The sequence below is a fragment of the Dicentrarchus labrax genome, unplaced genomic scaffold (genome assembly GCF_905237075.1).
Source record: "Dicentrarchus labrax unplaced genomic scaffold, dlabrax2021, whole genome shotgun sequence".
NCBI lineage: Eukaryota > Metazoa > Chordata > Actinopteri > Moronidae > Dicentrarchus > Dicentrarchus labrax.
In genome coordinates, this window is record NW_026136701.1 from 17,147,911 (window position 1) to 17,171,534 (window position 23,624).

Genomic DNA, 23,624 nt, shown 5'->3' on the forward strand with positions numbered 1-23,624 from the left:
GCTACAGTTAAATAACACTATCGCTATTACTTCAAGATGTCAAACATAATCCAAGGCACCGCTTGCGACTCACCTGATATGTCCTGTGTGTGTGGTCTAAATCAGCAATAGCCGGACAAATTTCACAGTCAAACTCAAGCCCAATGTTTAGACAAATGTGGCTGATTGAGAGAAATGAGTGCATGAAAGCCCTGTAAGGACTAATGGAGGCCCTGATTGGCTCGTGTTGTGGTTTACAGCAGCCCTCACGCTGACTGCGCCCTAATATAACCATTGGAGAGGAGGTGAGAAGAGCTGCACACAACTTGATTAAAACAACTGTTGACTGTGTCTGTGGTAATGAACTGGAACATCAGTCACATGGCTCAGTGAGCAAGAAACCCGGGCCAGTAAGGGGAGATGTTTATAATGAGAGAATTTATGGCTACAGAAATTAAGCAACCAATGCCAGAGTTTATTTCAAAGATAAATTGTATTTTCTGTTTCATGCAGATTCATGCAAAACAACAACTAATTTCTAGGCAATTCGACATAAATAGCAGTAGCAGTTTTAACTCTTAATGAATGTAATCATTCAACCTGTGGGGAATTGCTGGTATTAAAGAGACACTTACAAACTCTGTGTCATGGTAAACAGATAGTACATCTTCCCTGCCATCAAGTAGATGTGAGTTTACTCAGACCTACTGTTTACCTGATAAATTCTTACTGACCTCACTTGACATTAATTAGTTGGCAGGAGAACAGGCACAGGAGCCTTACAGGCTGCCGTACAATTCATATTGTAACTTTACATTTACATTTACGTTAGTGCCACAGTAGATGATTCATACTGTATGATATTAGTGTTAGAAACTGCAGTATAAACAATGTCCTGGCGGTTCACAGTTAGACATGGCAGTCTGACAGCTGGTTGTGTTTACCATTCAAAGTCAGGAGATATTTTAGTGTGTGACAGAATTTCACCAACTCAGTGGCACCCCAATAGCTCACCTGGTAGAGCTGGTGCCCCATGTACCAAAAACCCCAGCCATGGCTTTGAATCCAAGCTGCGGCCCTTTGCTGTCACTATTGATTTAAGGCAAGAAAAAGATCCCCCCAAAAAAGAGTTTTACCAACTCTGAATAGAAACAATTTAAAATGTAATTACAGGTAGAAATGGCATTTTGCTCAGATGTTGTAGACGTGCATGTGAGAATTACAGTGTGATCAATCTTAAGCAGCTTTGGTTATTTCCAGCAAATGAAAAAAAACATCACTAGGCTATAATGACGTACAATCCCTGACATCTGCCCACGCCTGTTGATTTGTGGTGCATTTCCGTTTATTTATTTTGACCAGATGAGCCCCTGGTATTTATAACGGGAGTAAAAGCCCAGTGTGGGGTCAATCCCGGGCAAGGCTACGAAGACAAAATGCTCAAGCTGACCTGACATTCTTGTCCCCATTTTGCTGGGGACGGACTCTCCCGGCTCTGAATTGGCCCCCAATAAAAAAAAAAAGTTGGGAGTAGAAGCAAAACCAAGAGACTGAACTGAGCGTGAGAGCAACAGTTTGATTTAAAGACACCCCCCCACCCCCCATCCCCCACCCCACCCTACCCGACCCCACCTTCCCCCCACATCACTAAAACTCTTTCCAGAAAATGAAAACTTCCACCTGACACAGTGCCAACAGCGGATGTCTTGGCGTGCTGGGGGTCACGCGTGGCAGGGCGCCATGGATGTGTGGCTGCGGGGAAATGCGGGGCTTCTTCTTTGTTTCCCCACACAGCTCTGCAGGCCTCCAAGAGCATCTGTCACCACAGGGGGTCAGCAGGGCCAAGATGAATGAGCCCCCGGTGGATTCCCTCCCTCCTTGGCAAATGGCACAGGACGGAGGAGGGCATAGGGGACTAGGGGGAGGGGTCTGTGTGGATGTGTGTGTGTGTTTGTTTGCATGTGAGTGAGAGAGGGCGAGAGAGAGAGAGAGAGAGAGAGAGAGAGAGAGAGAGAGGGAGGGTTTCTGCTGTACTGAGGGGAAGAGTGGGATTCCTGTTTCTTTCTATAGAGTATCATGACAAAGGTGACTTGAGGCATACCAGAGAAGAGTGGAACTCCAGATGCTGTTTGGACTAATTCTTTCCACGAGGATTTATTGTCTAACATGGACTATATTTGAAGGAAAAAAAACAGCTTCACATTTTGGATTAACTGCATTTGATTTGGATTTTAAGGGTTCATCCAGCAGTTGAGTAGTCATGGAAGGTACAGGAGAAGCTTTTTTTTAACTTCTTGCTGTGTGTGTCACATGTGGCCCTGATGTGGCATTACTGAGATGGGCTTTTAGCACCTAATTTAGAGAACATGGAGAGATGTTTGTCTTTTTTCTCCTCATTTCTTACACCATCCCCCTTTTCTCTCATGTCTGATGGGCAGTGTCTTCTCACCGCTGCTTTTCGAATGTTAAGAGAGTGCTGAGCTCTTTCTCGCATTTCAGCTATTGGTATGGACTTTAAATGTTAATGCATAACAATGAGGTGAAAACAATTAAGATATTTATCAAATTTTCATTAACATTTTTATCTACAACTGAGGTGAAAAGACAAATTTAGTCAATAGGTAGTTTTAATTTATGTATAAATTCTGGATTAACCTCTTTTTTTCCTTACCTGTAGTTGTTTAATAAGCTCTTTTAAACAATTGCTAAGTTTAACTCTATAGGCAATATCAACATATTCCTACCTCTATTTCTTAAATATTTATATGGAATGTAAAAATTAAAACAGCAAAAGGATTTCTTCACATTTATTCAGAAATGTGTTGGCTTTGACTTGAAGGATCTGCTGAGTCAGAATGTGGTGAAACCAGGTTAAGAGGGGACGCAAGTTTGATCCTGCCTCTCTCCCTCTATTGTAAACACTAATGTAATTAGGCAGTTGAGGGAGAAACAACAGAAGGACTGGAGAGAAAGAAAAGGAAAGGGTTAAAAGTAAGACCATCTCATTTGGTTAGAGTTAAATATCTAAAAAGAAATTATGATAAATGGCTGTTATAATGTTTAATTGTGATTTAGGGATTTTAATCACATTGCACAAACCAACCATCTGTACTGCACTTAACAAGCATACCAATTACAGAATATTATATATTATATAATAATATTCATATGTTTTATTCACTTTTATATTTGCCATTGTTAACGTTTAATTTATACAATTGTACAAATAGAAAAGCTATAGATTTCTTACTGCCATATTTTTACATACCTCAAATTAGATTAGAGCTAATCATTAGTTTAGGCTCACATCATTTTTGTTTACAGTCTGTAATCTAAAATCTAAGAAATAATACCAGCTTTTAATGAAACAATTGATAAATGACGAAAATGAATTTGCTCAGCAGTGTAGTCTATTTTCTGTAATCAATGAAATTTTTCTATATACATGATTATACTGTGTATGTTATATTAAGTAGCCATATGAATGTAATTTACATATGTTGGGTGTGTGTACATACACATGCAGTTGCACTTGCATTAGAAAGTGTGTGAGAAATGCATGTCTTAAACCATTGCCTTGAATCTAGTCATTCCCTCAAAAGTCATTACTGGAAAAACAGGACCTTATTAAGCACCCGGGGCTGGGCTCACGTTAGTGTCTACGTTTTCGGCTCCTTCATCATCTCGGGAGCCATCTGCGTCTCCTGTGTTGTCTACCCTTCACAACTAGATAGGCATCAAAATATTTCAAGACTTTGCTCTCTGGGTAATTAGTAGAGTGTGAGACCTTTGGTTAAGATTCATATCCTTAGTTGAAACACCCACAAGAAGGGTAAAGCATGAACTTGTGTTTTGATTCTTCAGCCAGAATAGTACATTTCACATGATCAACACTACATTGAATTCTGATTTTCTGCTATCTTAAATTACATTTTCAGTAAGCGATTCAGAGGGTAAAGGGGTACAGGTTTCTGTTTGACATATTGATGTTTTTAACTCTTTACTTTGATTAGCTGTATCAAGCTGGCTAATCATTCACAAAATGAGGTCCAGTGTGGTCAGTAAAGGAAAGTTAAATCAGCTTGTGTACATTTGCTATTTGAAGGACTTGGACCCCAGACCAGCCTCCCTCTTATAGCATAGCACCACACAGTCAGAAGTGATGACGGGGTTGATTGTGACAGTCAGTGTTTTGAAGGAAACTTTGCCTGTTATATCAGAGCCTGAGTGGCTAAACAATACTTTGTCAAAGGGTCAAAGTAACTGGCAAATCCATTCAGAGTGAAATGAGTGTGTGTAGTGAGGCAGCTACAAACTGAAACACCCAATTGTGTTTTGTGAAAACAGCCCCAGGGCCATGGTGTCAGATAACGTCTTTTTAGCCTCGTAATAGTGAGTACATATGTCATGGTTTGAGCAACTCTTAATGTCTTAGTGGCTGTAAGTCCACCCATTCATTTTGTGAATGGGTATGTTCTTTATAACGGGTGACCTCTAGTACCAGACTATCTGTGGCATGTTTCAGAAAACACACAGTTAATGTTTTTGGCTTTCCATACAAAGTGTGACTTTTTAAGATAAGCTAAAATGTGTTGCTCAAAACTGGTTCCACAGACCCTGTTTGTTGAGTTTTTAATGAATTGAGATTAACACAAAGAAATGTATCATACTGGCTGTATTCATGTTCTTCATTGTTCCATTGTCAGTAACACACTGTGAGCTAACTAGAGATCTCCCTACTCTCCCCCAGGTCTCGAAGCACTGAGTAAAATGTCTTTGCTGAAAATTTCCGCTGAGTGGAAGTGATCCAGCATGTAGCAGAGGTGTACAAGTCCCTTCACGCCTGGGAACAATCCAACAATGTAAGTCACCTTGTTGTTTAATGCACTGCTTGTGTGCTGTTCAGATGTGAGCGTCTGTGCTCTCATATTTTCTTGGTCTCAAATCTGCTGAGTGAAGATTAGACTAGCTTATTTTGACCTGGGGTCACATTCATGCAATCTGTTGATGCCACCCACGAGCTGAGGAACGGCCTTGACTGACCATCTGACTGGCTGAGAGGCAGTTTTTAAGTCACCACTCAGTGTCATTGGTAGCCATTAGTCTTTGAACATTAAACTGCTTCTCCCCGGTAGAGTCCACTCATTATGTTTGACCATCCATCAAGCAGACTGCAGCCGCATGACTCACCTGAAATACCCCCCTACTGCCACTGCAACTGACCTTAGCAACCACCTGAGTCTCACCCCAGAGACATCCGTTAAGCGACCTCTGCCACAGTCACGCTTTGTTTTAAGTTGCGCAGGTGATAAAAGGTCCCTGTGTTCACCTCCGGCCCGCGAGAGGTTAATGATAAATCTGTCCACTGAGACTTGAGGGTCACCCAGCCAAAGAGGCCTCCGGAGCCTCCTTTGACTTCACAATCGAAACAGGCAGCGGCTGCTCAAAAACGCCCTGAGGCACTTTTTTCCCCCTCTGTCTTTGTTTCTCTGTGCAGCCACTTTCCTCCATCAGTTAAGCAAGAAATACTGTAGCTTCATTCTGTTAAGCTTCTTATCTCTTTGACAGCACAGTCAGGCACTGTTAATCTTGTCTTTTGTCTGGGTTGGTCAGATTCCTCCCCAGGAAGGTTGTTAGGTAAACACAGGGTCTGGAACCTGTCCAGGCGTGGGCAAATGAGACCTGGGAGAGGAAAGGCAGCTCCAACTTGATTCCCACCCTGCCCATTATTGACAAAATAAAAAGGTTCAGGGTGTCTGTGTGGCCAAAAGACACTGTGTATCTAGTCGATATTGATTAAGTGACTGACATATTCAGTGTGTGGTACAGATTAACAGTACAACTAACATGCAAATCATTGATTTAGTTGCTGCAAAGTGCTTTTTTAATTCTTATCCCAAATGAGTGCCCACCTCAATGTATTTGACATGATGTATACATTATGGTTACATTCACATTACAACTCATAGATTTTGGCTGTAAAATACATTCATGAAATTCAGTAATGAAATGTCAAGTCAGTTTAGAACTAGAACTATTCAATCGACAGATAATTAATCAACAACTACATTTATAATCAATGAAGAGTTTCAGTTGTTTTTCAGGCAAAATTTGCGGAATATTCACAGGGTCTAGCTTCTAACATGCAAGGCCTTGCTGTTTTCTTTGTCATATATGATAAAAAACTTCATATATTTTGGTTTTGAACTGTTGAATTTTTTACTACTTTCTAACTATTTGTAGACAAAATAACTAATCAATTAATTGAAAAAAAGAATCTGCAGATTAATCACTGATGAAAATGACAGAGTTGCCCTAATGAATTAAGTAGTTGTCATTAACTATTACAAATTACAAATCTAACACATGATTAAACTTTGAAAAAAAAAAAACATTTTTTTAATGGTAAATAGCTGCATTTGTATTATGTTTTCATTTAGTGAAATTGCTACAGCTTCATTTCTAGTTTAGCCTATGGGCACCCTAATGTTGTATTTAAAGGCTGCTTCAGCAATGTATGCATAGAAACATGCACATCTAGAATCCAAGGCTAATGTTGGATTGGAAAAAAACAACTTTGAAATAAATTCTGAGGTCAGGTGTAGGTCAGTTATACAACTGACTATTGTGGAAATTAAAGCTACAACACACAACCTTGTAAGTGCTTCAACAGCTGCACAGGATCTTTGTTAGACTTAAATGAGGAGTTTGTGCATTTCCCAACAGCTGAAGTCTTCAACCTGGCCTCTACTTGGCTGCTTTAGTGTTGATGAACCACAATTCTCGTCTGCACCAGTCGATTTGTAGTCCAAGGACACACAGGGAAGGCATTTCAGGCCAAACTTGTGTGTCAGGAAAGCTGCCAAAATTCCCTTTATTTTCTTTTCCACCCCACACAGTTTGAAGATCTTTGATGGCTTGGTATTAAAAAAAGGATCCAGTCAAATGTTATGACAAACTGAAAAATAGGAGTTTGAGTAGGAAGCCCCATTGTATAATGACACCGTGAAGTAGTGTAGCCATTGGTCAGTGCTGCCTTTTCACCATTTTTGGAGTACTCTCTTTCTTTCTCCCCTCTGTCGCTTTCTGGTGCTCTGTTCTTTGAGACAGCATGCTTAGCCCTCTGTCCAGCTGCCACCTGCCACCAGAGAGCCAGCCAACCTCAGGCCCACACAGCCGACCCCAGCAGATGTCCCAGAGTGGACACTGGGGTGGCGGGGGCACGGGGGCAGACTAGGCAGAGTGACACGACAGACAGAAGGAGAAAGAGCCAAAAAAAGATTGGAAAAAAGCCATTGGCCTTGGCCATTATGTTTGGGCTGACATAGTGAAAACTTGTGTGTGTGTGTGTGTGTGTGTGTGTGTGTGTGTGTGTGTGTGTGTGTGTGCGCGTGTGTACGTCTGAGTGACTGCACTTAATTTGAGTGCATGTGTGTGTTATTATTTGCAGAAGCCCCTTGTAAACCAGACACATTTATCACAGGACAGATAAGACCAGTAACAGAACATACAGTGCACACTTACAGGGCTGCAACTTTATTGACAGATTTATAGTTTGGTCTATAAAATGTCAGAAAATATTGAAAACATCCTACCACAATTACCCAGGGCCCAATGTGATGTCTTTAGATAGTTTGTTTTGTCTGACCAACTGTCCAAAGCTTTAAGATGTCCCATTTACTATCATATAAGTCAAAGAAAAGCAGCAAATCTTCACATTTGAGAAGCTGGAAAAGCAACTTTTTAGCATTTTTGCTTAAAAAATGTACATCGATCAACTTAATTGACAGATTTTTTCCGGTCTGAAGACTTAAGATAGGAAAGATACAACTAGGGGATGAATACATCATCGTCAACATAGCTGATTTGCCCCTTCTTTAAAAAATAACTGTACTCTTCAATACAGACAGCAAGAAGTGTCATTGGTAAGCTTGGGCTTTCTGGTGCTTATAGTGTGTATTGATATAAAAGACAATTTTCTCCTTTTCAGTAACATTGGGTAAATTTTCATTTCTTGATGTAGCAAACCAGCATGAAACCTATCCGAGTGCCACTGTATAAAACATGATTACTTCAAGTTTAAATGTACGGCACAGCCTGATAATGCTTAACACATTATCTAGTGTTGTGCTGGTGCAGGTTCAATCATTTTAACTAGACACTGGAGGCATCTACAGCTTGATGCGTAAAGCATAATGCTTTAAGGATGCATTCAGCTCAAGGGCTTCTAACAGACAATCACTACTGAACTAATTGGTTATACCATAATCAAACAATTGTCATGCATTAGGGTATGTCAAATTTTAAATAAAAAGCCAATATTGATCTACACTGACCTAACCCTCAGAAAGATCAAGCTGTGTTAATTTTAAAGCATAATTGCATTTGTGTGAGGCACCAGTTGCTGGTTTGTTGTCTTTGCTATAAAGGAATTAATTGATGAACTGAAATAAACAGTGCCGTGACTTTGCAGCCTGCTCTTTTTTGTTTGCTCCCATAGATAATGGGGAATTCATACGCCGGGCAGCTGAAGTCTGCTCGATTTGAAGAGGCTCTCCATAACTCTATTGAGGCGTCACTGCGCTCTAGCAGTGGAGATCCACAGCCCATCTTCACACAGCTCTACCTTGAGCCGGAGCCGTATCCTGGTAACATAGAAGGTAGGAAGCTCACAGCAAACAGCAAAAAAGGATCTGGTTTGACACTACATCAGGTTTATGGGAATTATTTATATTATTATAATTAAGAATGTATTTTTCTTTACACAAAAACTGCTTCTAACAGTCTAGTTTCAGGTTCACTGAAATTCTGTCTTTCCTGGTGCAGTAAAATTAAGTGATAAAACCTTTTCAATTATTGCACTTTTTTGGAATTGTTGAAGTTGAAATTAATGCATTTTCTTTGTCATGCACCTCTGGTTTACATATTACATAAAGTATTTAGTAACCTAAATAGTGACACATTATCAATATTTAGATATTAAGTCAAAGCTATGGTCATGTTGTTGTTTTAAACACATTTCAGTAATACTTTATATTATGTTTAATATGTCTGTATCTCCTAATAATTTCCTCGAAAATAAACAGAATTGTAATTATCATTTATCAACCCATGTATGTGTAGTTGTAGTTCTTTGTACCTTTTGGCAAATGTATTATTTTGCCTGTTCACCTCAACTGCAATGCACCAACTAAAATAATCTCTAGGTTATTGTTCCCTAATTCACTATATTTCCCTATAATTGCCATTAAACTACAGAGTTCTTTCAAGGAAATTACTAGAACATTTTTTGGAATTTGTAGAGCTGTAAAAACCAGTGTTACCCATGAATCAAATCCAGCTCCAGTGAAAATAATTTGGATTTTAAATGTCCAACAGACATGAAGCCAAAAACCGACCTCCATGGGGAGCCGCCAGGCCACGAGCTTATGAATGGCCACTCTTCCAATGATCTGGAGGAGCTGGAAGAGGATGATGACTCAGACAGCAGCAGTCCCCCACTTCCCTACCTACAGGCCCCCGCACCCGACGGCTGCTGCACACTAGATGGTAACATCCATACCCAAAAAAGCCTTAATTTTCAACTGTATAACTCAACATATTTCTATTGAATGAAACCTTTTAAAAAGATTTTAAAAAATACACATATTAAGCTTATTGTTAAAGATGATGTATCTTTGTTTTCATCTCTTAATACATAAACTGGATATACCCTAAAGTCCTTCTTTATTTCTTCACATTTATTACATCTGTTTCTTCCTCTCCTCTCGTCAGGCTTCTGTCAGGCCGGCAAGGACCTCCGCCTGGTCTCCATAGCAACAGAGCCCATCGAAGTCCCAGCAGGCTTCGAGCTGGTCGGTGCCAAGTCTCCCAGCGTCCCCGAGCACATCCTGGTGTGCGCCGTGGACCGTCGCTTTTTGCCCGACGAGAATGGGAAAAATGCACTTTTAGGTCAGTCTGTTCCCATGGTCTGAGATAAGAGAGTGAAGGAGACAGATAGCTCTCAGCATCATTTTAAGCTCCCGATAGAATGAATACATTCTGTTGTTAGGACTGTGCTGTCGCACACAGGACTGGAATAATGTTTGTGAAAATAAGATTATAATTCCTTTTTTCTTATATTATTTCCAGGTTTTTCAGGAAACTGTGTGGGCTGTGGGGAAAAGGGTTTCAGATACTTCACTGAGTTTTCAAACCACATCAACCTGAAGTTATCCACCCAGCCCAAGAAGCAGAAGCACTTAAAATACTACCTGGTGAAGAATTCACAGGGTGCTCTGTGCAAAGGACCCCTCATCTGCTGGAAAGGTAAAAACACTCCCAGCAAAATCCCAGCACTTCAATTCTGCATTTATATGACACTTCTGTCTCGCATTGCTCCAATTTGTTCTGTGATGTTGTTCTGTTACGTACTGTTTGTCCTCAGTTTTTGTCATTCTTCTCTGTGCCCTCTCAGACTGTAAAACTCGTCAGTTCTCCAGCAGCGCCTCATTGTCCAAACCCAGCTCATCGTCTTCGCTTAGCAGTAAAGAAAACGGAGGCACCAGTGGACACAGCTCCTCACCCTTTTCCCTTTCGGGTGAGACTGCACTGCAGGCTGGATGGATGATTAACCCCTGTGCAAAATGATTATACTGGCATTCAAACAGCTGTTTGACTAAAATTATGTAGAATTTATTTCCTACATTCTCACTAAAATGACAACGAGAAATAAATAAATTTCACCAAAAAGAGCCACTGCGTGACTGTTGGTATACGCTGAGGTTCATTTATGTTGTTGCCATAGAGACAGGTGATGGTGGCTAAGCCCGGAAATGTATTAGGTGAGCATAGTCTGACACTTGAACCACTACACCGCATTTAGCTTTTTATGACTCAGATCATGAGAAGGAGAAGGTTTTGTCGTGTTTCATCAAATTTTGTTGCTGTGATGCTTTGGTGTTTATTCTGGTAGCATACTGATATTTCTTCAATTGTAAATTACCTTTTCAGCACATTCTCTGTTATTTTGATGTTATTAGCTGTGGTTGTTCTGTTCAGTATCTGATATCAGTTGCCTATGTCATATAATATTTAAAAGAGCCATTTGAAAAGCAGTGTAATGTAGTAAAGGCCTGAATCATTTCCTAAGGGGAAACCAATAACTAAATGTCACATGACTCTGAGGCAGATTCTACTTCTCTTTGAGGAGAATATTGTTCTTCTCTGACCTTTCACATTATGAGTGCCTGTCCCCTCGTTGATTGAAAAAAGCTCCTGGGCTTATGGTATTGATTTGTTCTGAACCTGAAAGCTGCCTATCAGCAGAGCTCTCACACATTAACATGTTGGACAGCTGAGCTGTAGGGCTCGTTGTTGACATAACTCTTGCCTCAAATCTCCTGACTGCGACCTCCAGGTACACCCTGCTCCCAAAGAGCTTGCTGACTGTTGATCTTGAAATGATTAATGAAAAGGGGAGCTATGGTTTGTTTGTGTTGTAGAGTGGACATTGGATAGTGGCACAGAAGAGTCTTTTGGGATTTGGTTGATACATGGAAGCCAAAGGCAGCTACGTAAATTACCAATCAGGGGAACAGTGGGCATTTAAAACTGCAGTTTGAGTTTTGTGCCATCCCAAAGATTTGAAACCCATCTGTGGACAAGGGTGCATCAGGCACCAGCATTACATTGTGTTGGTGAGTGTTATATGTAGTTTAATGATAAATTCCTGAATGGGAATCTTTTTTTTATCTCCAGATTCTCCACCCACCAGATCAACACAAGCCTCCTCTGTCTTTTTCGGGAGTCAGGACATCAGCAGAGACTGCAGTTTCCTCAAACCTCTGGCGTCCACACCTGGAAACAAGACTCTGCCAATAGGTGATACTCTTTTGCAGTACACCTGCAATTTTATGTTGTTTTGTATCAGCTAATTACCTTGTCAGTTTATTTCCCTGGTGCACTATTCTTTACTTTGTATTATTACAAGAAACATGCACAATACCATGCACCATATACATTTTAGTCACAATCCCACATTCCTAGTTGCATCTAGGCTTTGACACTGGAAAAAGGGTTGCTTAGCTACAGTTTTTTTGTTTTTATTTTTTTTAACGGTGTAAGTATAAAGCAGATGGAGCCGTGGCTGACCGTGGAGCCAAGATTAACATCGTGGCCTGCTTAGACACACACACACGCACACACGCAGGCATGTAACATGTACACACAAACACATGATGCTTGTCTGTGCATTGTATATACACTAATCAATAATGGAGGAAGGAATGCTGTAATGACTTTTTAAGGCCTTGCTATCCATTAGCCTCTTTACAAGGCTGTGATATTGACATGCAAAGGCTACAGATACCAATCAATATTTTAGCGTATTGCAAACATAGTGAATATGAAATTGGAAAATGTCCAATGTGGTCATTGGCAATAGTCGTTCACATATAGAAAATCAATGAGCCACTCTTAGTTGCTCAGCCTCTGCAGATAGATAGTGATCAGGAAAATATTTTTATGTTTGCATTTTATTCATGCATTCATTACCCACTCTTGCGCCATCATCATGTCAAAATTAAAATTAAAATTTGTCAAAAACTATGGTTTAGGACTAAAACTAATGACATTCCCATCAGCCTCATGTGTACTTTGCATTTTGTACTAATTAGCAAATGTTAGCATGCTAACACTTTGCACTAATAGTGTGACCATAGTAGCATATTCATAAACATATTAGCATTGTTACTGTGAGCATGTTAGTGTGCAGATTTTAGCATTTAGTTTAGACTCTTAGTCCTGGTTTCACAATCATTAAATAAATAGTAAATATAGTAAAAGGTCTTTACTATCCCTATTGTATTATTGTGTGTATTTATGTGCATGCGTGTGTCTCCAGTACCCACAGCGCTGAGGGTGAACGGGCCAACTAATGGTCTGGGTGTTGATGGGCGTCCTCCCTTGCTGAGCCCCTCCCAGGTCTCTTTAGGGCCTCAAGGTCAGGCATATCGTGCTTCTGACTTAGGAGACAGTCCTGGTAAGTCCTAGACAAAATAAAGTGAATATTTTTAGATATATACATTCATTATGAAGGTTTTGTGCTCTATTTTGTATATCAACATTCTCTGTGTCTGTTTCTCATGTTCAGTATCCTCTGCCATGAATTCGGGGCCTCCAAAGAAGCGCCACCGGAGCTGGCATCCCAGCGCATTGGTACCTGTCCCACCGACAGCTGTCCCTGTGCCAGCCATCCGGCCAATAGTTTGTTCTCCAGGTCAGTTCCTGAACCCAATCAGGATGGCTCTTTGAGCTATAATGTATTCTACACAAATCAGTGTGAGATGGGTTATACATTTTGTGTCTCCTTTGTTGGGTAATTTCACTGAGTGAGTGTGCATATGTGCCTGTAAGCATGTGTTTGCAGAAGTGTGTGTCCGTGCCCTGTGTCAGCAAAGGCTGTGTTGTTTATAACTCCTCCCCTCCCTCTGGGCTGGGGATGAGTATGCCACATCCCTGACGTTCTGTGGTTGTCAAGGATGATTCAGCCAGCATCTCCATGGAGATAGAGTTCGAGAGTTTGTTGCTGAAATGATTTTTAAAAATTGCATGATTGAGGTAGATTTCAGCCACATCATGTAATTGTGGCTATATATACTACCGTCATTTCAAATAAATTGTCTGCCCTAGATTTTTTTCTATCATTCATAATGGCATAAGATATTATTGCAGTGTTTTCTGGCTAATGTTAACATTAATATGTTAAACCTCAACCCATGCCGTAACCTAGCTTATAGTAACCAATCTAACAGAACTGACATGTAATCTATTAATTCCCTCCAGGTTCTGTATTAGGAGTGTCCTCTCCTCAGCCACCTGTGACAGGAGTGATTCAGCCCCAACCTGTCACCGCTGGAGAGACGGTTATCGTCCCTGACAACCTGCTCAACTCTTCAGGAGTTCGTCCTGTCATCCTCATTGGTACAAGCATTATTTCAGTGATCTGCTCCTTCTTAAAGCTGCAAATTAATTATCATCCTGCAGAGCATATCAGAAGAGTAATCAATTAATCAACGTCAGAAAAACTGGGTCAGAGCAAGTTTTCAGAAAATATGAGTAGTTTACTGTGTCAGATGACAAACGTCCCTCATCATAACAATGTATGATACAATGTATGTGGCTTGTCACATAGCACTCTTTCAACAAACACCAACAATACTGTTAGAATATATATAGCTCTGAAAGCAGAAAGTGACTGTATGTTCCTGGTGTAAACAGATATCCAGGGTTTCTAAGGGCTTTTCTGTTGTCAGCACACATTTGGGTGCCACAATCAATTTGTTAACAATTTGTCATTAATCTATTATTTTGACTTGGTCTTCATTTTTATTTAGTTTGCTATTTCCCATCTGACTTGTCACAGCTAGCCTCCTTTTGCACCTGTGTTGTGTCTAAAAAGTCTCTTAAAGCAAGCTTATATTCATAATAACTGTTTAAGTGCATATGATTTGAAAGTGTTACTGTTCAGCTGAACAAATATTAAGCTGTTGTAACTTCTTGTTGTTTCTAGCTACTACACATTTCAGTTTTGTCTAATGATGACTTTTCTTTTCAGGGCATGGCACTTTACCTTATTTGTATGGGAACGTTGGGGATATAGTTGTGAGCCCCCTGCTGGTCAGCTGCTATAAGAGCAGCCAGCTGACAGAGAAAACCCTGGAGACATTGGGCCTCAACAGCAGCCAGCTTCTCTGTGTGGAAACAATGATTCTGCTCACTTTACAGTATCTTGCACGTTTAGGTAAGCAGCAAATGCAAAATAAAAGCCTCACTCTCACTGGGATCTTAACTAACATGTTGCATGTTTGCAGTTATCAAACAGAAGAGGGTAGCGGGGTGGATGACCGAGAGGCGCTGGTGTCTTATTTAAACAGAAACATCGCTGACAAAACAAATAGCTAACTTTGTGTATTTTGTCATATGTATGCTTCAATATTCTAACTCTGACTGAGTTGCACTAAAATGCAAATGTCTCAAACATCAATGCCCCTAGCTATGAAACGTCAGTTCGTCAGTCATTTCCGTTTTTCTTGCAGGCTCGGAGCAGATTCCTCTGAGGGAGGAGCTGGAGCAGATTGTTTTGAAGGCAATGTTGTGCTGTCCTGGGGGTCCTGCCATCTCTCCGTCCCAGCTGCCCTGGTTGGCACGGCTGGAAGCCAGCGTGTCTGGGGGCAGCGTCCAAGTCGTGGTTACCCATAACTCTTTGGGAGAGGGCATCTCTGAGTCACTTCGTTCTCTCAGTGAGGGTCCTCACCACCAGCAGTGCCTGCCCACATATGTAGTCATTATATGTGCCTCTAAAATGAGCGGCAACGAGTTCTGCGTGCTCGTTTTGGGTGAGTGCTGCAACCTGGTTGCTCACTTTGGGTATATGCAATCATTTAACGTGGTTGTTCAACCAGTCTGCACAAGATGTATGTTCAAATTGTAATAATCTAATTTTAACTTACATGTTTGATGCAGGAAAGTACCAAGCACGGGCCTTATCTGAAGGCATGCTTACAACCAATGAGTTTCTGAAGGAAATCAGCTATGAACTAATCACAGGAAAAGTCAGCATCTTGGCGTCTCACTTCAAATCCACGTCACTAGGTGAGTGCTTTGCCCATAGAACTATGCTTATTGTTTTATAGCTGATAAAATGGTATAATTTTGTCCATCAATCACAAGTGCTGTGAATTATTTAGTATGCATACATGTCATTTGCTTGACATTGTAGATATTTTAGTTTGTTGTTGCTGCAGAAACAACAATTACGAGGCAAAATCAATATGTAAAATATAAAACAGAACATTCCACCTCAGTTTGATGATTCCTCTGATAAACGCATTTTTGTGTTTATGTTTTCACAGTGACTGTATTGTAGAACAAAGCGAACATTTGTGCACAGCTGTGTAATAGCAGCCTGCCTGTATGCCTGGCTCTGTGTCTTTGTGTGACTATGGTTATTTCATTGTTTTTAGGGGATAATCTTGACAAGCAGCTGGTGCGATACCAGCGTCGAAGGAAGGGTCAGGTCATTCAGCCCTTTCAGGGCGATGTCACTGACTACATCCACTCCCAGGAGGTTGCCAGCATGTCACCACCCTCAGACAGAGGTTAGACTGCTCTCCATCGTACTAATTGTCCAAACATAACTGCTTGACTCACCTGGCAGGGGCTTTTTTTTATCAGTCAAAGCAATCAATACATCTTCTACATATACTGTAAATCCATATGACGCTGAGCCCTGTGGTGATTTATCTGTACTCCAAATTTCACTGGCACAATTGGGTCTTAATTCTAAACCATAACCACAATCCTGTTAAATATTTTCACTTATTAGTCAAAAGCTGCAGCTTTAGGGTGCCCTGATAGCTCACCTGTCAGAACTGGCGCCCCATAATAAATTCATATTAATATTTGGTAGCAATATTCTCCACATTTGAATGTCTGTATTACTTGAAGTAATTCTTATTTAGTTGCATATTGAATTGACAATTATATTGATGCTTATATTTTCTGTTTTCCTGTAGCAGAGATGTTAAGTAAGGTCTTTCAGATCTATCCAACCCAGCTGAGCGTGGCTCGGAGCCTCCTCTCTCAAGTCTGCTCGATCGCCGACTCAGGGACCCAGAATCTTGATTTGGGGCGTTTTTGTAAAGTGGATTTTCTTGTTTTGGTCCCTCCTTCTCACATTCTGGTACACCAGACAGCACAGCGCATCCGACAATCAGGTTTGTGTCCAACGGCAACTTCACAGATAAAGATTCAAGGATGACTTTTCCACCTTCTTGTATTTGAAATTGTCAGAACTTTGTGACTACAAGCATTTATTTTAAAATTAATTTGTCATTTCTTCTTTGTTTTACTCAGGAGTGCTTGTGGACCTGGGAATTGAAGATGTCTCCTTAGCCTACCAGAAATCAGACAAGTACGTGGTACGCCTGGATGGTGAAGTTCACACCAAGATGGAAGCCTTCATGAGGAAAGTCAAACAGAACCCCTACACCCTGTTTGTCCTCATTCACGACAACTCACACGTCGACCTCACAAGGTAAGACGACTCTAGGATCTGAGTTGTTATGGCTGCAAATCTAGCCTTGTCCTTTTTTAAACACTGATTAAAGTGGAAATAGGCGAACAGCTGCCAGCAAGAGAAAACAAACACAGCAGTATCTGTTACCTTGAGTTCTCGTCAAATGTAGGCCAGTATAGTTTGAGATCTGTATTATTTGTTAATTTGAGACATATTTGGTTCTAAGTGATATTTGACATACATTTTTGATTTGATTTTGTATTGATGCAGTTTGTAGTCATTTTATGACTTTGTTCAGAGATGGCTGCTTCTGCTGCTAGCTGCCAAGATCTTCTCTCTGTTCCAAGCAAACTGTTGTTTCACTGCCAGAAACATTAGAACAGATCATTTCCTGTTTTCCAGAGGATATTTTCTCGGGAATGACTTAAAACCTACTGGGCAGATAGCACGGCAAATATAAAAGCCTTCCTGAGCTGTATCCCTAATGGACTTGTTATTTGCATCCATGTTAAATGTCATTAACAGCTATGGTATGATTTGTACAGGGATCTAGAATATCCATGGGTTTTCAGGTTTCAAACACTTTGCCCTCCTCCCTCTCCAGTGCTCTGTCAGGTTCTGTGTGTCATGGGGAGCTGCAGGGTTTGGCTGACCGGGTGGTGAACTGCCAGGAAGTCCTAGATGCCATGAACCTCCTGGTCCTACAGGTCAGCTGCTTCCCTTACACACTGCAGACCCGCCAGTCCCGCATCAGCATCCACAACGAAGTTCACTGGCCATCCAAAGAAACTCTGGTGAGCATTATTTTAACGTCAAATATTCCGAAGGTAAAAGAAAAGGAATGCAAGTCAATATTCAAGTGTGTCTAATACTACATCCTTTAAAGACAAACAGCATCAACTTTAAGGAGGCATTTGGGGATACAAGGATAATTGGACATCTGAGCTATTACATTATTAAATGGCAGTGTGCAGAGGCCAGTTTTTAACAGTTGTGGTGTAGCTGCTCCCCCTGGTGGACTTAAACTACACTGATATTAACAGGAGAGGGAACATGATCCTTTTTTGGCAATGTTGCCTTAATTTTACAGTTGTAGAGGATAAACATGGGGAGGGAGAAAAGGGTGTGGCATGCAACCATTGTGCTACTAGGGCGCCCCAAGATATGCATTTTTTAAAATGTATTCCTGCTTGTGATACGTCTCTCATACTATTACTGTATGGTGCTATTGAGTTCTGTTTGGTCTGGTTTTCACGTCATTGTGTGTGTACACTTAATCCATAAAAGGGTTTAGGTTAGTCCTAATGATATTTAAGCATGTACTGTTCAATATTTAAATGCATAAATTAAATTCAGATATTTAACATGTTATTTTTGTAGGAGTTTCAGAGCAGAGGAGGAGTGTTAAGGTCATGCTGACATATTGAGCTGAATTTACAGCAGCGTTATATAATATCGAAGTATCGTCTGGATGACAGTATTTAGAGCAGTGGTCCCAAACCTAAAGAGTTAACAGAGCAGCAAAGCAGATAAAAGAATGAATCCACAAAATTATATTTAATTAATTAGACATTCATCTCTTCTTTGTTTTTGTTTTTTTATGTGAATGGCTGCATAATATTCAGATCGATGTTGATGGGTGCATAACCCATACACAGACGTAACTGTTGCAAGTAGACATTGCCTCATTTTAGAGGACAAATAATAATGAGGTGAAAACATTCACTCACAGATAAAGCATCATGCAGTGAGGCTCATTCTGTTCTTAGTAAATTTGTTCTCCTTTTTGACATTACAGCATTGTGATTGTATAAATGGAACAAAGTTAAAAATATCGACACTTAAGAGGGAATGTCAGTTCTTACTGAATGCAATTGCCTATGAACACTCACTCAGATATAATTTTCTTCCAGCAGGGGGAGCAGTCTCCTAATGAGCTGGTCTACTTTGGCCTGAGGGACTACAGCAGCTCCCTGCAGTGGGGCGTGGCCAGCCCCATTCTGCGCTGTGATGATGCTTTTGAAAAGATGGTCCACACTCTGCTGGAAAGGTCAGTATGGTGTCATCTGTGAGAAATCATTAGCACACGAGTTGCTATAATCAAATATCAAATCTTATAGATTTATAGTGTGTTTTATTTCTGGTTGAAATGGTGTTTACTGGCAGTGAGTAGGTTTAAGATTAAGAGAAACGTGTCAAATTTGCACCTGTGTTGATAGGAGACGTCATAATCAGTCATATCTTATCTATTTGTGTGCCAGACATCCACACCTACACAGCATGGTGATCCGCAGCTACCTGCTGATTCAGCAGTACACTGAGGCCATGATGGCCTTGACCTCTTCCCCCTCCCTGAGAGACCACATAACCCCGGAGACCCTGGCCATGGTGGAGGACCTGATCAACGCCCCAAGCAGAGAGGGCTCCCAAGGCCGAGGCCACATGCTGCTAGTTCGAGTCCCCTCGCTACAGCTGGCAATGCTGGCCCGTGAGCGACTAGAGGACGTGAGGGACAAACTGGGCCTCCAGCTGTGCTTCGCTGTGCTGCTGGGAAGCCCCGCCACCGAACTCAACCTGCACAGGAACTTCACCAGCCGCCTCAAGGTGAGAATAACATGAAACCAGAATCATAAGTCATCTATTTTTATTGTGTTTTCCATTAAACATTTTAATTCTTAAATTAAATTGAGATTACTTTCAAGCAAGATGTGTAAAGGATATCAGACCCATGAGTGAAACACTCTTCATCAGTGTTTGAATATTTGAATGAAACTGCATTTTACAGAGAAATTATCAGGGAATTGACTTTACTCTCAACATTCACTTCTCAAATATCTCAAACTTCATTTAAACCTCAGACCCCAAATATTTCTAGTGCCATCATTCCAGTTATTTTATTCTTATCTGCTTTGAACAGTATGACTGTTGACTTGTATAACAGTAAATAAATAATATGGAAGAATAATACCTTAAAATGAGGATTATAGAAAAATGTTTTCTTTAATTACATTTGTATATAACATTGGTAATAAACTAAAATAAATCCTCTTTCTTATGTACATTTGATATCTGAGTCCAGTATCAGCCCAAGATGCATTATTGGACTAGTTCTAAATGATAATTGTGTTTTGCTGTAGGCGTGGAGAGGCTGTGAGAATGAAGACTGGGTGCCGCACACTTATGAGGATCTGGAAGGGCTGCCATGCATCGTCATCCTTACTGGGAAGGACCCTCTTGGAGAAACATTCCCCAGGTAAGCTCATATGTCACATCAGAATTGTTAAAGTATAGTACGTGTCCTATTAGCTCATCTATAATTCCTCTTGGTGTGCCGTTGCTGTGTCTTTTATTTATCCTCCTAGTGTAGTTTTACACTTCTACATTCACAAAGTGTGTGTTGTCTTCTCCCCAAGAGAGGTTCAGTTACGTTATCTCACGCAGCCAGTGTGTCAGTCATGGGTCGTGTATCTCTATTGTGTCAGCATCAGTAAACCATGTTAGATTTATAGCACAAGCATTAAAATGAGTGATTTAACCCCATGTTCAATACGATTTGGGCAACCTGATTGTGTACATTTTACAAATAAACAGATTTTGGCTTAAAATCCATTTTGAAAATTAAAAGTCTTTGGGAGAGAACACAGAAATATGCATTAAATAATTATCCAAATATATGACCTTTTCTCAACAACAATCTTGTTCACACTTCTAGGTCTCTGAAATACAGTGACCTGCGTCTCATAGACTCCAGCTACCTGACTCGTACAGCTCTGGAGCAGGAGGTGGGTCTGGCCTGCACCTATGTGACCATGGGCGTGGTCCAGGAGCCCACGAAGACCATGGCCCCTCGGGAATCAGATGGAGAGAAGGCCACCACCAGCTTGAATGATGGGGATGAGCTGGAAAGGCCTCAGAGCAACGGCAGCGCTGCAACCAGAACCTCTGGTAAGTCCCTGACCTCCCTGAGATACTGTACCTGTGGTACCTTGCAAAATGTAAAAGATGTCAATGATGGACAGTTAGCTTTATTTATATATATTTATATTCCCCACCCAGGCTCATTGGCAGAGAATGGTGTCAGTTCCTCTGACGTTGCCGACGCCTTACAGAAGCCCTCCACCTCCGCCTGCCCCCCTGAAGGTGCCGTCACCTGTGACATGGGCACAGTGACACAAGGCTTCAAGCAGGAGTGCGATTCCCTGGGAAGCCAGCTCTCCTCCAACCCCTCCAAAACCTCCAAGGCACCACCTTCTCTTTACTCTAGTTCCTCCTCCTCCTCCCCCTCACCATCCTCCTCCTCCACTCAGAGGCCCAGCCAGTCCACACAGTGCGGTCGAGACCCTAAGCCCACCCGGGTGTCACCGCGGACAGTCATCATGTCACGGGCAGCGTACAACCTGCTGGCGGGGGAGTCGGGGAGTCAGCTGAGCTCCTTCTCCCTGCTGCCTCATGCGGATGTGGCCTGGAGCAGCCCGTTGAGGCCCGTTATCACTCACAACCTGCAGGGGGCGGATCAGAGCATGTACTACCGCCAGTGGACCATCGCCAGGCAGCATCACGCTGATTATGAAGCACCACCTGTGCCACATCCAAGACGCCTGCTGCTCAGTGGACCCCCACAGGTACCAAGACAGAAGTGCTGGTAACCTTTAAGTGCATCATCAGCTGTATTTCCATATATGTGAATTGGAATGATTGGCTATTGTAATAAGTTATTTGGGGGATACAGTCATTTTAATTACAAAACTTAAGCAGAAACTGTATTTTTTGCAGTTTTTATTTTTACATCCGGATTATTTTTTACTGTAGCTGACTTTGTAATTGAAGTAAAAGGCCTGAATATTATTGCTTCCTAATTCTTTGTTTGAAATTGTGAAAATAAAATCAAGGTCAATGCTTATATGCAATTAATTATGCATCTGGATGTATCATCATTGTAACACCGAGTACTTTTTTTTCCTGTGCTAGGTGGGAAAGACTGGTGCCTATCTGCAGTTTCTTCGTATCCTGTTTCGAATGCTCATCAGACTGTTGGAGGTAGATGTGTATGATGAAGAAGAGGAGGAGGAAGAAGGTGAAGATCACTGGGATTTACTGACTCATCTGTTCTGACCTATACATATTATTATTATTATTATTATTATTATTATTTTTTATTTATTTATAAACACACCATAGATATAACAAGGAACTGAATGTCATATTGTCCTTTTTATGGCGGTGATCAAGTTTTTGTTCTCATGTTTTCATGTTCTTTTCATCTCCAGAAACATCAGAGGTTCCAACTCCAGTATATAACCAGTTACCTGACATTGAGGATGTTCGAAAGCTGCCCTTTGACCCTTACCCTCAGGACCCTAAGTTCAGGAAGGCCAGCCCTGTTTACACTGACAAGATGCCAAAGTGCTCAAAAGGTCAGCAGAAATATGCAAACATACAACAACGGCAGTCTCCGAGTTAAACATCTTAAACTGACATTGTAATCACAGCATGGGTGTTCATTTACTCTTAGTTTACATTTAGTTTAATCTCAAAGTAGAAGTGTGAACATGTTTGATGCTGGCTATCTGCAGATTTTAAGCAAGAAGGAGAGAGCCAAACACCAGCCAAACGAGAGACCAGGTCCATACGTCTGAGCAGGTTTGCCGCCCACAATGCCTTTCATCACTGTGAACAGTGTCACCACTACTGTGAAGCAGGTCCTGCCACACAGGTGAGTGCATTATGCAGGCTTACATCAAACATCTAAGGCACTCATCTACTGCCTTCTTTGCACATATCCTAACCTGTCAAAATACTTTGACACTTGAAAGTTTGAGAGCTCTTTATTGTGTAGTCATGCTTAATGGCAATCTCTCTGTGTTAATAATTCATGTGCGTGTGTGGATGTCTGTGTTGCAGCTGTCGGAGTGCACCTTCCATGCTTTCACCTTCTGCTCGTCCATGCTGGGGGAGGAGGTCCAGCTCCAGTTTGTCATTCCTAAAGCCAAAGAGCAGCACTTTATCTTCAGTCAGCAGGGGAGCCACTTGGAGAGCATGCGCCTGCCTTTGGTCTCCACCAAGGTTAGTTTACTGTACACATTGGTGAGAATTTTTGTTTGTGTGTATGTCTGGGGAGGACGGGAAGTTTAAAACTGAAGGATCACACTTTGGACACTGTTTTTAATCTGTTTTTCTCTCTATGTCTCTCTCTAGGACCCTGATCTGTTAAAGAGTCCAATCTTCACCCCAACTACAGGACGCCAGGAGCATGGCCTGCTCAACATTTTCCATGCCATGGAGGGCGCCACTCATCTGCATATTCTGGTGGTTAAGCAATTCGAGATGCCCCACTACAGGAAGTACTGGCCCAACCACATTCTGCTCGTCCTGCCAGCTATGTTCAACAACGCAGGAGTTGGTGAGAAGCTTACTGAATTAATTCAACAGAGATTTTTTTTTTTTACTCATCCCCTCCATTCATTAATACACCAAACAACAAACTTACGCAAAAAAACTCACCTGGTAGAGCTGGCGACCATGTACCGAGTTGCTGCAGCGGCCCAGGGTTCGACTCCGACCTGCGGCCCCTTGCTGTGTTTCATCC

The 23,624-nt window shown here is 41.3% G+C and overlaps 1 protein-coding gene across 6 annotated transcripts in view; it reads left to right on the forward strand.

The window, feature by feature from the left end:
• The window catches only part of greb1l (GREB1 like retinoic acid receptor coactivator), a 43,382-nt gene that overhangs the window by 14,161 nt on the left and 5,597 nt on the right, over positions 1-23,624 (forward strand). The window contains exons 1-28 of one of the 6 annotated variants that reach the window (XM_051406105.1): positions 2,014-2,246; positions 4,730-4,841; positions 8,480-8,639; positions 9,358-9,528; positions 9,754-9,930; positions 10,111-10,287; positions 10,436-10,558; positions 11,719-11,841; positions 12,863-13,000; positions 13,112-13,237; positions 13,804-13,941; positions 14,576-14,761; positions 15,057-15,356; positions 15,484-15,612; positions 15,984-16,118; positions 16,536-16,736; positions 16,876-17,056; positions 17,643-17,832; positions 18,952-19,088; positions 19,300-19,642; positions 20,176-20,291; positions 20,751-20,983; positions 21,095-21,660; positions 22,007-22,112; positions 22,306-22,452; positions 22,612-22,751; positions 22,940-23,101; positions 23,234-23,438. In XM_051406105.1, coding sequence (XP_051262065.1) covers positions 8,483-8,639; positions 9,358-9,528; positions 9,754-9,930; positions 10,111-10,287; positions 10,436-10,558; positions 11,719-11,841; positions 12,863-13,000; positions 13,112-13,237; positions 13,804-13,941; positions 14,576-14,761; positions 15,057-15,356; positions 15,484-15,612; positions 15,984-16,118; positions 16,536-16,736; positions 16,876-17,056; positions 17,643-17,832; positions 18,952-19,088; positions 19,300-19,642; positions 20,176-20,291; positions 20,751-20,983; positions 21,095-21,660; positions 22,007-22,112; positions 22,306-22,452; positions 22,612-22,751; positions 22,940-23,101; positions 23,234-23,438 — 4,807 coding nt within the window. In that variant the 5' untranslated portion in view covers positions 2,014-2,246; positions 4,730-4,841; positions 8,480-8,482. Of the gene's footprint in view, positions 1-2,013; positions 2,247-2,912; positions 2,971-4,729; positions 4,842-8,479; positions 8,640-9,357; positions 9,529-9,753; positions 9,931-10,110; positions 10,288-10,435; positions 10,559-11,718; positions 11,842-12,862; positions 13,001-13,111; positions 13,238-13,803; positions 13,942-14,575; positions 14,762-15,056; positions 15,357-15,483; positions 15,613-15,983; positions 16,119-16,535; positions 16,737-16,875; positions 17,057-17,642; positions 17,833-18,951; positions 19,089-19,299; positions 19,643-20,175; positions 20,292-20,750; positions 20,984-21,094; positions 21,661-22,006; positions 22,113-22,305; positions 22,453-22,611; positions 22,752-22,939; positions 23,102-23,233; positions 23,439-23,624 lie in introns of those variants that run through there. The other 5 variants (XM_051406142.1, XM_051406132.1, XM_051406150.1 and 2 more) reach the window with 5 other exon arrangements.